The sequence below is a fragment of the Solanum verrucosum genome, unplaced genomic scaffold (assembly GCF_900185275.1).
Source record: "Solanum verrucosum unplaced genomic scaffold, falcon-dt-bn FXZP01000256.1, whole genome shotgun sequence".
In the NCBI taxonomy this organism is placed as follows: Eukaryota; Viridiplantae; Streptophyta; class Magnoliopsida; order Solanales; family Solanaceae; genus Solanum; species Solanum verrucosum.
The window spans coordinates 124,539-139,336 of NW_026020785.1; the positions used below are offsets into that span (position 1 = coordinate 124,539).

Genomic DNA, 14,798 nt, shown 5'->3' on the forward strand with positions numbered 1-14,798 from the left:
GGTGTGGGGCAAGACACCGGATTCCATGTTAAGCTCACATGGTCTATGTCGGTTAAATGCTTATTCCCATCATGTCAGATACATGCTATAGTTACTTGAGAGGTTTTATGAAGTGTGGGTGGTAGTATGGGATGTCATCCATGCATTTCACGAGTAGGCTTTGAGAGGCTATGGTGTGATTCTCCAATGTCTTAATGTCTAATGAATGAATGTGCTCAAAAGGAAGCTTATGAAGAATGTTGACTTAAATGCTTAATGTAATGATTCATGCTTACTTGGATGGTATTATGAGTTACTTCCTTGTCATGACTTATGAAATGTTTACGTTCCTTATGTATGTGTATTGTCTAAAGATGAAAAGGAAGAATGGTAAGTCCACTTTTGGTGACCTCAAAGTGGTACTTAGTATGGATGGTGGTATGGAACGCTATTCATACATTGCACAAGTATAGCTTAGGGTTACTTAAGGTGAAAGCTCTAATGTGATGAAATGACTTGTATGATGATTATGCTTGTATCTATGCCTCTTATACTTATGTTCATGAAGTTTTCTCAAATTGGCATATAGCATGATTTTTCAAATAAAATTTCCTTTTTAAGCATGGTTTTTGCATGGCTATCATACTTAGTACATTAAATGTGCTAACCCGTATTTCTTTTATTTTCTACAAAGTGTAGGTTCGGGCATTTGAGTTGATTCTCTCTAGTTCAAGGGCTTGGATTGAGTTCTTCCAAGGCTAGTGGTATGTCCTCATGGATTCGAGAACAAGTGCTTTATTGATGTTTCTTTTCTTCATTGTACTAGACATTTGTTAGACTTCTATCGTAAAGGGTCGTGACCCTACTTTTGATTCAAAGATGATTTTAGATCGCCATGTGAGACAAGTAGATTTCCGCTGTTTTAAATGATATTTTCAATTTTATGGATTAAAAAGAGTTTTATATTCCGTACTATTTCTATTATCTTATGTGATGACATGCTATGAACCTTGTATGAGACTTTTCGGAGTCTTGTACGTCGTGTCACGTCCGGGGTGTGGGCTCTAGTAGTGACAAATATGGTATCATAGCACAAGATTTTGGGATGGCTTTTAGGATTGATGTCTCACAAGCCACGTCGAATAGAGTCTTGTTTATGTGTGTAAATCGTGACACATTTATGAATGAGAGGCTATAAGACGTTAGGAAACTTCACTTGTTTCATTACTCTTGAAGTCGTGTCATAGAGTTTAGCTCTATAAAAATTCTTTTCTTAATCCTTGTCTTGTGTTTATAGGACATGAATACCATAAGGGCGAATGCAAGAAGGATGGAAGAGGAGATTGTGAATGAGGGAGTTCCTCCCCAAGGTCCTAAAGGTGACCAAGTTCCTCAAGGAAATCAAGTTCTGGTTGATCCTCCAGCCATGTCTAATGAAGAAGTTAGGTCAGCTCTTTTGATAATCGCTCAAGTCGTAACTACTCAAGCCCAAGCCATGACGGCCCAAGCTACTAGGGGTTTTGTGAAACGACCCCAAAAAATTCCCGAAAATGTGCTTCGGAAACACCTATAATTGTAATTTCCATATATCTCAAAATCCGTTTCGTTTTTCGAAAATCCGACTTCATATTCTTGTTTAGGGGGTCAAATTGAGTGGGAAATGGGTCTAACCCAAATTTTAGAGCAACCGTATCAAAATCCAAAATTTCCAAGTGAAGCCTTTTTCGAGGGTCTACTTTGGAGGGTCATATCTCCTAGCACACAAATTATTTGGTGGCCAATAATATATCCATGGAAAGCCCATTGAGTTAGCTATCTAACGCACTTCGTTTCACCTTATTCGGAGTTCGGACGAAGAAGTTATGCCCATTTTCGTAAAGTCTGTCCGGCAGAAAATCCAAATTCCAGTAGCTGATTTTACTGTTCATCTACTGTTCACCCGCCTGTTTTTTTTTCTAAGTGTTGGACCCTTTTTTTCAAAGGACTTATATTAATTCCTAGATACCATAATCCAATTCCCATCCCAAAAAAAAACATTTCCCTCTCTACAATCCTCCATTTAAGAAGAAGAAGAAGTGGGAGCTAGGGCTTTGGATTCAAGGCTTTCTTCATCAATTTTCGTGGGAGATCATAGCAAAGGTATGGGGGTCTTGATCCTTGTCTAATTTTCCATACAAGGAGCCAAATCCAAAGTTACTTCAAAATATGAAAAATCTAGGTTTTCACTCAATCTCATGGGTTCTTCCATCAAATGGTTTTAAAAGGTTTCTAATGGCACTTTATGGTTATATTGTTGTTGTATTGACGATTTAAGATGAAAATACTCCATGAACCCATGATTTCTCTCTATTCCTAGTTTATGCCTTTATGAAGTGGTTGCTAGATAATGAATGTATATGAATCAAACTTGTTTAAAGGTCTTTAGATTGTTGAAGTATGTCATTACCCATGCTTATTTTATGGTGTATTGTTGGTGTATTGGTATGTGAGGCTTATGGCCTTAAAGGCATAGTATGAGAAATTGGAGTGTTATCATGACATTATATGAATGAGAATCCAATGAAGATAATGTGATCATGTTATGAATGTAAAGGTGTTGTTGTAGGTTGTTCACTGTTTTGGTTGCATAATTACTACCCTAATTTCCATGCTCTTTTATTTCATTACATGCCTTCAAGGTGTTTGACAAAATGTCCAACTATGGAGAATTGATAAATTGATGTTTTAAAGCTTGAGTTATGAGATGTATGGAACTTCAAAGATGTGTTGATGACAAACTAAGCTTGTGTATATGTTCATTCCATACGTGAGATTGCATTAGAGCCTAATGAGAATTTCTTATATAAAGTGTTGCATGACCATGCCCGGTCCGGGGGAAAAGAACCGGACAACCATGTGAGAGGTTTATATCTCACCACCTAGGATGTTTGGGGTGTGACCAACATCAACCATGTGAGAGGTTTATATCTCACCACCTAGGATGTTTGGGGTGTGACCAACATCAACCATGTGAGAGGTTTATATCTCACCACCTAGGATGTTTGGGGTGTGACCAACATCAACCATGTGAGAGGTTTATATCTCACCACCTAGGATGCTTGGGGTGTGACCAACATCAACCATGTGAGGGGTTTATACCTTGCCACCAGGGTGTCCGGGTGTGAACGGCATCCCCCATCCTAAGTTGGGGTTATAGATTGGTTGGATCATGCATACACATATGATATCTACTATTAGTATAGATTTACTTAAACATGTTTTGACTTCACTTTGATCATGCATCCTCATATTGTTATTCATAATGCCTATGAAACTATTTCTTGTATTTCGATTGTGTCCTTGTTTATTGTTGTGTTGCACCCCGCATACTTAGTACATTCCAAGTACTAACGCATATTTTGCCTACATGATGTCACCATGTAGGGACCGGAGCTACTCTTGATCCTTCTCTCCATTCACGTGGCTAGTACGACGCTTATCCGAGTTTGTTGGTGAGTCCTCAATAATTCGAGGGCTATGTTATGTTTCTTACTCCTATGTTTTGAGACTTTAGCTTGCAATTGTATTTTAACTATGAGGGGAGCCGGTAATATGTCATGGCCCCCGTCCTATCTATGTATGTAGAGGTGTGAGTTGGACAAGTATTTTGTAAACGAGCTTGACTCTTATTCTATGATGTCATTTTGAAATGGTTTGCCTTAGTCCCTATTTCCCGTTAATTAATGTTGAATGTACTTCCGCGACCGATGAAGTGTGATGACAAGTTTGAGAGGCTTGTTTGGGGTTCCTTCGGGTTCCTCATTCGCCATGTCACGTCTAGGCCCTAGGCTTGGGTCGTGACATTTTGAGACTCATGTGAACCCTACTGTGAGCACTATGGCTTCTAGGTTGAGGGATTTTGTGAGGATGAATCCTCCGGTATTTCTTGGTTCCAAGGTAGGAGAGGATCCCCAAGAGTTTGTGGATGAGATGTATAAGGTAATTAATGCTATGAGGGTGAATTCTATATAAAAAAAAAAGAACTAGCCACTAATCAATTGAAGGATGTTGCCCAAGTTTGGTTCACTCAATGGAAGAGTAATAGGCCGGTAGGAGCGGGGCCTATAGATTGGGAAATGTTCAAGGAAGCATTCCTTGGTAGGTTTTACCCCGTGAGAAGAGGGAAGCTACAGTGAAGGATTTTATCAACCTTAGGCAAGGTAGCATGAGTGTGCAAGAGTATTCCTTGAAATTTACCCTATTGACTATGTATGCTCCATCTTTGGTGTCTAACTCTAGGGATGAGATGAGTAGATATGTGAAGGGTGTGTCCAACCTAGTTGAGGAAGAGTGTCATACAACAATGCTCCATGATGACATGAATATCTCTAGTTTTATGGTGTTTGCTCAACAAATTGAGGAGTTCAAAATTAAGAAAAAAAATAGGGAGATGAAAAGGACTAGGTCGGATGAACAAGGTCAACCAAGGTTCAAAAAGAGGGCTTTTAACCAAGATTCTTCAAGCACTTCTAGGGTTAACCAAGAGAAAGGTAATGGGTCTCCATTTCCTAAATCCACTTGCACCACTTGTGGAAAGAAGCATTATGGGAAGTGCCTAGCCTATACTAATGGGTGTTATGGTTGTGGAAAAAGTGATCATCAAGTGAGAAATTGCCCAACACTCACGGCCAAAGGAAGAGAGGTCAAACAAGCTTCTCTTGATGGTACGGTTCCTATTCCTCTAAATTATGGTTGTTTCTATGCACTTCCATCTAAAGAGGACAAATGAGCCCTTCCGGATGAATCCACCGGTATGTTGATAAGTTTCTTATAGTTGTGAATGTTTTGTTCAGGTCCCTATGCTATTTTCATGTTAGCCTTAGTAAGGGTTTACTTCTAAGGGGGAGACGATACGTCGAAAAGTAAGGTTGTTGAGAGTTCTGATATCCTTATCTCTCTCCTTGATTTCCTATTCAAGCTTGAGATCAGGAGTTCCTTGTAGCTTGTTTCATGTTTTGGAGTCATGAGTGATTATGTGTTTCCATAGTCTCCTTATGTTATGCATGTTCCTGATGAATTTATGTTTAAATTAGAAAATGAGTTTTCATGACTGTTGTTCCTCATGTTGATGTGCATTTAGTATGAGGTGCATATATGCTTCATGAGATGAATTGTTAAACATGCCTAAATGTGCTTTAAAGAAAAATTGCATAATGTGCTTAATGATGTTATGATGAGCATGATTTGAGTTTGAGAAGGTAATTCCTCCAATGAAATGAACAATGTTGAAGTTTTCGTGCATAATGAGTTCATAGATGTAGTTCCTGGTTTCTTGTGTTGCATTGAGTATTTGAAATGGAGTTGATGTTACCTCCGAGTATTGTGCATTGTTTATGATGTTTCAAACATGACGGGCTGCTAGTCTTGAGTCTTTAATTTCCCTAAGGTGTTTAAAGTGTCATTCAAGGACGAATATTCCTATGGGGGAGATAATGTAACGACTCAGAAAACTAGTAGATGAAACTAGAGCCCAACGAGTTTGTTTTTTTAGTTTGATGTGGGGTTTTGAGTTGTAAAATGAGTTCCCGAGCTTTGTTTGAGGGGTTTAGGTGCTAAACGTCAAGGTACGACCCCCCAAAGACCAACCAAGGGTCCTTGAGGGGGACCCTAAAGCGTAACTCCAAGGCTGCCCCAACTTAGCAAAAGCTGTCAAAAAGATAGGGACCTATGCCCCGTAGGTCCACCCATGCCACGTGGGAGTGGTCCATAGGTCAAGGCCGCATGTTTCAAGTTCTGCCCCAAACCACGGACCTTCAGGACGAGGCGTGAGCCCACCTACGGTCTGTGTAGGTCTGGGGCATAGATCACCCCTGTGTTGCTGTCAAGATTCGGCCAATGTAGGGGTAAATTAGTAAATTTCTTCTTAGGTTAGTTAAGTTAAGGGACGATTATTATTGATTTATTAAAGCATTTTAAGGCTTTTAAAATTATTAAACACCTTTTTCAATTCATTATTCCAAAACACAAAGTTAGAAAATACCACTTTTCCAAATATTATCTCTCTAGAAACCACCGTTGGAGAAGAAGGAGTCAAGCTTTGAAGCTCAAGATTTTACTTTTCTCACTCAATTTTTGTGGAGTTTCTTCCACAAAGGTATGGTAGTCTTCATCTTTGATTAAGTTTCATTCAAGGAGCCCTTTCAAAAAATGATTTCAAGTTTCTAAAATCCCCAAAAAAGATAGGGTTTCATTCTAAGTATGGGTTAAATTCTAAAACGTTTTCAAAGGTTTATATGTGATGAGTTATGAATGGATTATTGAATTAATGATGAATTAAGATGGAATTTCCCTATGAACACATGTTACCCCGAAAATACTAAATTGTGAATTGTGATTTGGGTTGATTGATTAGGGGAGTATGTTGAATTATTTCATGTTTATATTGAATTAGTTATTGAATCATGATGTTCCCCTTATCTAATGTAGTATTGTAGATGTTTGGGTTAAGATTGACTCATAGCTTTGGAGGGCAATTTTATGAAGGATTTATGTATGATCATGATGTGAAGTATATGCATGTGATTACAATGAAAGTATTATGATCATATTTAGAATGTAATTTTGTTATTATTGAAAGATTATTCTCAATTAACACTCATGAATGATGATGATAGAATGTGAAGGGTTTCTTCAATGTAATGTTGTATCTTGAATTGTTAGGCTTAAGCATCCCCTTCTTGTATAAATGAAAGTAATGTGGCTTGTTGTATCTTGAATTGGTAGGATTAGACATCCTCTTCTTGTGTAATGAATGTGTCTTGACTTAATGAATATGAATCGATAGGTTTATGGCATTTCTTTCATAAATGACTAATGAATGTGTCTTGACTTAATGAATATGAATCGATAGGCATATGGCATTCATTTCATAAATGACTAATGAATGTGTTCTAAGGCTATGTCTTGAATCAATAGGCTTATGTCATTCCTTTCATAATGAGCCAATGAACTAATGTACTGATGACTCTTGAATAGATAAGCTTATGGCATTCCTTTCCTAAAGAGTCAATGAACTAACGTAATCATGAATTTTGAATCAATAAGCTTATGGCGTTACTTTCATGAGGATTCAATGAGCTATCATTGTAATGTACCATGAATCGATAGGATTATGGCGTTCCTTTCATGTGTAATAATGTACCTTGGGTCGATAGGCCAATGGCATTACTCTCAAGTACAATAATTTTAATGTTAATGAACTACTCTATGGGAATGGAGGCTAAGCACCGAGTGGTTATGGTAAGATGGAAACTCTGCCCACGTTAGGTTAGGGTTCCAATGAACATCTTCATATCCCATAACTATGTGCCCACATAGGTTATTAGCTAGTGGATACACCTAGGCTAAAATGTTACCGGTCCTACCTTAGGAAAATAGACCACCTTTTTATGGTGTGGGGCAAGACACCGGAATCCATGTTAAGCTCACATGGTCTATGTCGGTTAAACTCTTATTCCCATCATGTCAGATACATGTTATAGTTACTTGAGAGGTTTTATGAAGTGTGGGTGGTAGTATGGGATGTCATCCATGCATTTCACGAGTAGGCTTTGAGAGGCTATGGTGTGATTCTCCAATGTCTTAATGTCTAATGAATGAATGTGCTCAAAAGGAAGCTTATGAAGAATGTTGACTTAAATGCTTAATGTAATGATTCATGCTTACTTGGATGGTATTATGAGTTACTTCCTTGTCATGACTTATGAAATGTTTACGTTCCTTATGTATGTGTATTGTCTAAAGATGAAAAGGAAGAATGGTAAGTCCACTTTTGGTGACCTCAAAGTGGTACTTAGTATGGATGGTGGTATGGGACGCTATTCATACATTGCACAAGTATAGCTTAGGGTTACTTAAGGTGAAAGCTCTAATGTGATGAAATGACTTGTATGATGATTATGCTTGTATCTTATGCCTCTTATACTTATGTTCATGAAGTTTTCTCAAATTGGCATATATCATGATTTTCAAAATAAAATGTTCTTTTTAAGCATGGTTTTTGCATGGCTATCATTCTTAGTACATTAAATGTGCTAACCCATATTTCTTCTAATTTCTACAAAGTGTAGGTTTCGGCATTTGAGTTTATTATCTCTAGTTCAAGGGCTTGGATTGAGTTCTTCCAAGGCTAGTGGTATGTCTTCGTGGATTCGAGGACAAGTGCTTTATTGATGTTTCTTTTCTTCATTGTACTAGACATTTTTTAGACTTCTATTGTAAAGGGTCGTGACCTTACATTTGATTCAAAGATATTTTCGATTGTATGGATTAAAAAGTGTTTTAAATTACGTAATATTTCTATTATCTTATGTGATGACATGCTATGAGGCTTGTATAAGACTTTTCGGAGTCTTGTACGCCGTGTCACGTCTGGAGTGTAGTCTCAGGTCGTGACATAAGTCCAAAAGGAAAGAAATGTATCTTTATAAGGTACTTTTAACGCTCCAAAGGGTATGTGTTCATCCATGAGCTGGAGGATCGAAGTATTATTGAAACTTTATCACGGGATGTTAGATTTTTGGAAAATGATTTTCCCTAAAAGGGTGAATTAGATTAAGTTCAGCCTCTCTACGAAATATTGAATTCAGAAGATCAGGTAATATTGTCAGACATACTTGTTAATCCAAAGGATCAAAAAATGATTCCTGGTCCAAGTGGGAGTTATGAATCCCAAAATCCTATAGAGGAATCTGAACTTCAAATATGTAAGAGTACAAGAAAAGGTGTATCTAAACGATCTTATGAGATTGAGGATTATTTTTTCTTCACTACAACAAAAATAACTTTTAGTGGCGATAAATAGACACATTAATGAAGAGTGCTAAAGTCTTTACCGGAATTAGTTAAGGGCCATTAGATCTAAGGTCGCTAAAGCCTTTAGGGACATATACAAAGAGTGCTAATTGCCACTAAAAATATATATTTAGCAGCAATTGATAATTAATTGCCATAAAAGATCATTTTTGATGTAGTACTTGGTATCTCCTACATAATTGGATGAACCTAATTCTGTAACTGAGGCATTGTCAATCCCTAAAAGGGATGAATGGTTAAAATCGATAAAAGAAGAATTAGAGTCCACGAAAACCAATAAAGTATGGGATCTAGTTGGCCTTCCTAAGGAACATAAAGTTATTAGAAATAAATGGATTCTCAAGTTAGACGCAAAATGAATTGATAGAAAGACACAAAGCACGACTGGTGGCAAAAGGTTTTACTCAAGAAGTTGGAATAGACTATGAGGAAACTTTTTCACCAGTTGTAAAGTTTACCTCCATACAATTACTTTTACCTTTTGTTGCACGTTTAGATCTAGAATTACATCAAATGGATGTGAAGACTTTTTTTCTCAATGGAGAATTAAACAAGGAAATCTACGTGGAACAACTAGTGGGTTTTGTTGTTAAAGGATAAGAAAAGAAAGTTTGTAAATTGAAAAGATCAATTTATGGCCTAAAGCAATCTTCAAGGCAGTGGTACATGCGATTTCATAAGGAGGTGATTTCATATGATTTCACCTTGATCGATGAAGACCATTGCATCTATGTGATAAAGGCCAATAAAATTTTTGTAATTATTTCTCTCTACGTAGATGATATTTTATTAGCTGGAAATAATTTGGAGTATGTGAAAACTGTTAAGTCATGGCTTTCAAATCATATGATATGAAAGATATGCGTGGAGCAGACTATATATTGGGTGTTAAGATCCAAAGAGATCATTCCGACAAATTTTTTAGTTTATCTCAAGAAACTTATATAAAGAAAATATTGGAACGTTTTCGAATGAATAGTTGCAAATCCATGGATACTCTTGTAGCAAGGGATTAAACTTTGAGCCTTGAAATGTCTCCAAAGACTGGAAAAAAAAAAGACAGACATGTCTCGAGTCCTTTATTCAAGTGATGTCGGGAGTTTCATGTATGCTATGATGTGTACTCGCCTAGACATTTGTTATGCCAAGAGTCTAGTTAACAAGTATCAATCCAATCTTGGAAGAGATCATTGGAGAGCAGTAAAGAGAATATTTTGATACATGTAGGGAACTGCAGATTATACATTATTTTATAGTGGATTTTATTTTATTCATAAGAAGTTATACAGATGCTGATTGGGCTGTGATGTGTCGTGAAATGTTGGCACATTCTATGCTCAAAACTAAGGATTTATACTAGAAATCAGGTGCATTTATGTGGATATGATGTGTTTGGTAATGCTTGTGTAGTTAAAACACTTGGATGTGGAAAATAGAAGAAAGGAAGCTGATGACGACCAAATACCCAAGTGAAGACCATAGAGCCTTTCATGGACTGTGGCCTCATGACGGATCGTGTAAGAGCGCGTGGTTGCTGGTCAGTGTGCAAGCATTAAGAAGATAAACTTGAGCAGTGCTAAGGAAGGACCACAGAGGCCTTGACTAATCGTGATCCTCTTCACGACCCATGTTGATGATCATGAGGGAGTTCCAGTGAGCAGACCTAGAAGAACTAAAATGGGATTTTGACCAATTGAAGACCACGGACACCTAGACGGACCGTGGTCTCTATAATGGTATGTGGTGCATTTCCAGTACACAGGCTTTGAAGAACCAATTTTGCAAAAACTAAGTAAAGGTCACGAAGGGCTTCACGGACCATGAAACCCTTGACGGGTCGTCTGACCGATTGTGGAAAGTTGTGACATCTCAGTCCTTCTTCGAGTAGGACTCTTTTTAGACTGATTATTTGAATAAATTAGGTTGTATTTTGTTTTTATTTCGACATATCTGGAACGAGTGACTAATTTGAAATATTCTTAACTTTGGTTTTCATCGATTAACATTGAACTAATCTTCAAAGTTGGATTTCAGTTTTCTGAATATCAAGCATTAATTGAATTTACATATTTTTGTAAGTAATTTTGCTTAATGTTTTCATTACTAATCTCTATTTGTTCAGTGGAAATCATGAGTGCCTAAACACCACAACTAGGGTTGTGGGAACTATGATGGTAATCTAAATGTGAATTCATAAATCGAGTAGAAGGTGAATTGTATTTACAATATTTAACTCAGCTTTCATTATTCATTTGTTCTAATGAGTGCGCGCATTAGAGTCAGCCTATATCTATCAATTATTTGAGAAAAAAGAGATAGTTGGGAAAAAAATGGAGTTAATCCGATAAAATGGCGTTAAAGGTAAAGTTCGAGAGAAGAGAACTTTAACATTATTGTACGCGAGGGTAGAATTTGCTAACACTCGAGGACCAAGAGGAATTGAGTGGAAATTATCTAACTAGACTGAGAAGTGATAGTTATAGTCAACTCACCTATAATTTGCAAAGAGTAAATGCTTGAAACTCCTTTACGGATGAACACTAGATGTAACGTCATGAAAAACACAAATTTGGTTTCATTCATTTATCAATACAACTTTGGAATCAACACTCTATTAAGTGTTAATCTAGATTTTGCTTATCAATATTGGTTACTTGAACTTTACAACTAAACCCAATTTATTATCCGTTATTACACTCTTTAGGAAATAATAACAACATTTGGATAAACGCGATAGTGAAATCATTTCTGTAAAGAAATTCTCTGTGGGATCGACTTCAACTCACATTAAATTCTATAAATTGACTTCGACCATTTATACTTCTTAATTGAAGTGTAAGTTTGGACGTATCAGGCTGGTGACCGGAATGATAGAAAATCAACATATGGTTATGCTTTCTTACAAAATGGTGGTGCTATTTCATGGAAAAGTAAGAAGCAAACTTGCACAGTTCTTTCAACCATGAAATCTGAATTTGTGGCTTGTGCATCTGTAATACAAGAAGTTGTTTGGTTAAAGAGATTCTTTGAGCATTTCAGTATTGCAAAGAATTTTAAGGGTCCTATGATTCTAAATTGTGAAAGTCAAGCGGCAATCGCATACACGAAGGATCCTAAGTATCACAGCAAGACCAAATATATTGACATAAAATATAACTTTGTAAGCGACATAGTGGAAAGTGGAGAAATAACTTTTGCAATACATTCCTACACGTGAAATGATAGATGCTCCTTCTACGGTTGCCGACTCTAGGGCAAGGATGAGCAAGTTCATTTTGGGTGTGTCCAAATGGTGGTGAAAGAATGTCATACAGCTATGCTTTTTCATGATATGGATATTTCTCGTCTCATGGTTCATACCCAATAGATTGAAGAGGAGAAACTTAAAGAGAAGTCTAGGGAGACAAAGAGGGCTAAAATCGGTGATGGTAATTTCGCTCATGCAAGGTCCGATGAACATGGTCGTCCTAGGTATCGATAAAGGCTTTCTGGTCAAGATTCATTCAATGTTTTAAGTTCAAAAAAAAGATGTCTAACCCTAAGCCCCAAGGAGGAAATGATAGTGGGTCTTCATTGCCAAATTGTGCTAAGTGTGGAAGAAAGCATAAAGGAAATGTCTAGCGGGTTCCAATGCTTGTTTTGGTTGTGGTAAGATGGATCACAAGATAAGAGATTGTCCTTCAGTTGCTAAGAATGAAGGAGATAATCGTTGTAGGGCTCAACCTTATCCTTCAATCGGTCCAAGTGGTTCGGGTTCTAATGCTCCCAAGCAAAATAAGTTTTCTGTACTTTAGACTCGTGGTTAACAAGAAGGTTCTCCCGATGTGGTTACCGGTATGTTGGAAGTCTATCAACTTGATGTTTATTCTTTACTTGATCCCGGTGCTACCTTGTCCTTTTCGACGCTATATGTGGCTATGAGATTTGATGTGCTCCTTGATATGTTATTAGATCATATTTTTGTCTCTACTCCTATTGATGATTCTATTGTGGCTAAGAGGGTCTATAGAAAGTGTCCCGTCTGCTTGTCCCATAAAGTTACTCATATTGATGTGATAGAGATTGATATGCTAGATTTTGATGTTATCCTTGGTATGGATCGGTTGCACTCTTGTTACGCTTCTATTGATTGTAGAACCTGTGTAGTCAAATTTCAGTTTCCAAATGAGCCTATCCTAGAGTGGAAAGGGGGAAATTCTATGCCAAAAGGTCGTTTTATTTCTTTTTTAAAGCTAGAAAGATGATTTCTAAGGGTTGCATGTACAATCTAGTTAGGGTGAGGAATATGGATTTTGAAACCCCTACTCTTGAGTAGGTCCCCGTTGTTAATGAGTTTCCGGAAGTGTTCCCAGATGATCTACTCGGTATTTCTCCAGAAAGGGAAATAGATTTCAGTATTGACCTTCTCCCAGATACGCAACCTATTTCTATTCCTCCTTACCGAATGGCTCTGGTGAAACTTAAGGAATTGAAGGAGCAATTGAAAGATTTGTTGGATAAGGGTTTCATCTAACCAAGTATATCTCCATGGGGTGCTCCAGTTTTGTTTGTTAAGTAGAAAGATGGTTCACTTCGTATGTGTATTGACTACCGGCAATTTAATAAGGTGACCATTAAGAATAAGTATCCTCTTCCAAGAATAGATGATTTATTTGATCAACTCCAAGGAACGAGTTACTTTCCCAAAATTGACCTTAGGTCGGGTTATCACTAGTTGAGAGTGAAGGACGATAATATTCTGAAAACAGCTTTTAGAACCCGGTATGGTCATTATGAGTTTTCAGTAATGTCGTTTGGTTTGACTAATGCTCCGGTGGCATTTATGGATTTGATGAATAGGGTGTTTAGACAATACATTGATATGTTTGTAATTGTGTTCATTGATGATATATTGATTTATTCGAGAAGTGAGGATGATCACATCAATCATTTGAGGATTGTGTTGAAAATTCGTAAGGACCAACAACTCTTTGCTAAGTTTAGCAAATGTAAGTTTTGGCTAAGGTCCGTAAATTTTCTTGGCCAAATTGTTTCAAGTAAGGGTATTAAGGTAGATCCTAAGAAGACAGATGCGATCAAGAGTTGGCCTAGACCTTTATCCCTTCGGATATTAGAAGTTGCTTGGGTTTAGCTGTTTACTACATAAGATTCGTTGAGGAATTTTCTTCGATTGCCTCTCCATTGACAGTGTTGACTTAAAACAAGGCTAAGTTCATATGGTCTGAAGCATGTGAGAAGAGTTTTCAGGAATTGAAGGATAGACTTACTTGCACTCAGGTGTTGACTTTACCGGAAGGGACAAATAGTTTTGTTGTTTATTGTGATGCCTCAAGAATTGGGTAAGAATGTGTGCTTATGCAAAATGGGAAGGTTATTGTCTATGCTTCAAGGCAACTTACGGTTCATGAGAAGAATTATCCTATACATGATCTTGACTTAGCGGCGGTGGTTTTTGCCTTATATATTTGGAGGCACTATTTTTATGGTGTTCATGTTGATGTTTTCACCGACCATAAGGGTTTGCAATATATGTTTAATCAGAAATATCTTAATCTTCGCCAAAGAAGGTGGCTTGAGTTTCTTAAAGATTATGATATGTGTGTTCTCTGTCACCCCGGTAAGGCGAATGTGGTGGTGAATGCTCTTAGCCGACTATCGATGGGTAGTGTTTCCCACATAAAAGAGGGTAAAAGAGAATTTGTATGAGATGTACATAGATTGACCCGATTGGCTATTCGATTGATGGATTCCACCAAAGATGGTGTTGTGGTTCAAAATGGTTCAGAATCGTATTTTGTGATGGATGTGAAAGCAAACTCCATTTCCAGAAGAAATTCATAAAAAAAATCACATCTAACATCCACAATGCAATGTCTTGATCCAACCTTAGTAGAATTGAAAGAAGTGGTGCTTGGAAATTCGTTAAGGCTTTCTCCCAAGGGAGAAATGGTGTGCTTTGTTATCAA

At 37.2% G+C, this 14,798-nt stretch overlaps 1 protein-coding gene across 1 annotated transcript; it reads left to right on the forward strand.

Annotated features, from left to right (window-relative positions):
* The first annotated feature begins 353 nt into the window (after nucleotides 1-353).
* Nucleotides 354-4,747, forward strand: LOC125813083 (uncharacterized). Its single transcript, XM_049492573.1, has 4 exons — nucleotides 354-398; nucleotides 1,277-1,425; nucleotides 3,867-3,957; nucleotides 4,121-4,747. The coding sequence occupies exons 1-4, from the start codon at nucleotides 354-356 to the stop codon at nucleotides 4,745-4,747; spliced, it is 912 nt and encodes a 303-aa protein (XP_049348530.1).
* The last annotated feature ends 10,051 nt before the right edge of the window (nucleotides 4,748-14,798 follow it).

Coding starts and splice junctions, on each gene's coding strand:
- LOC125813083 (XM_049492573.1), top strand. CDS start 354: ATGAAAAGGAAGAATGGTAAGTCCACTTTTGGTGACCTCAAAGTG. Junction 1,426..3,866: donor ATGTCTAATGAAGAAGTTAG/GTCAGCTCTTTT, acceptor TATGGCTTCTAG/GTTGAGGGATTTTGTGAGGA. Junction 3,958..4,120: donor TTGTGGATGAGATGTATAAG/GTAATTAATGCT, acceptor ATTCCTTGGTAG/GTTTTACCCCGTGAGAAGAG.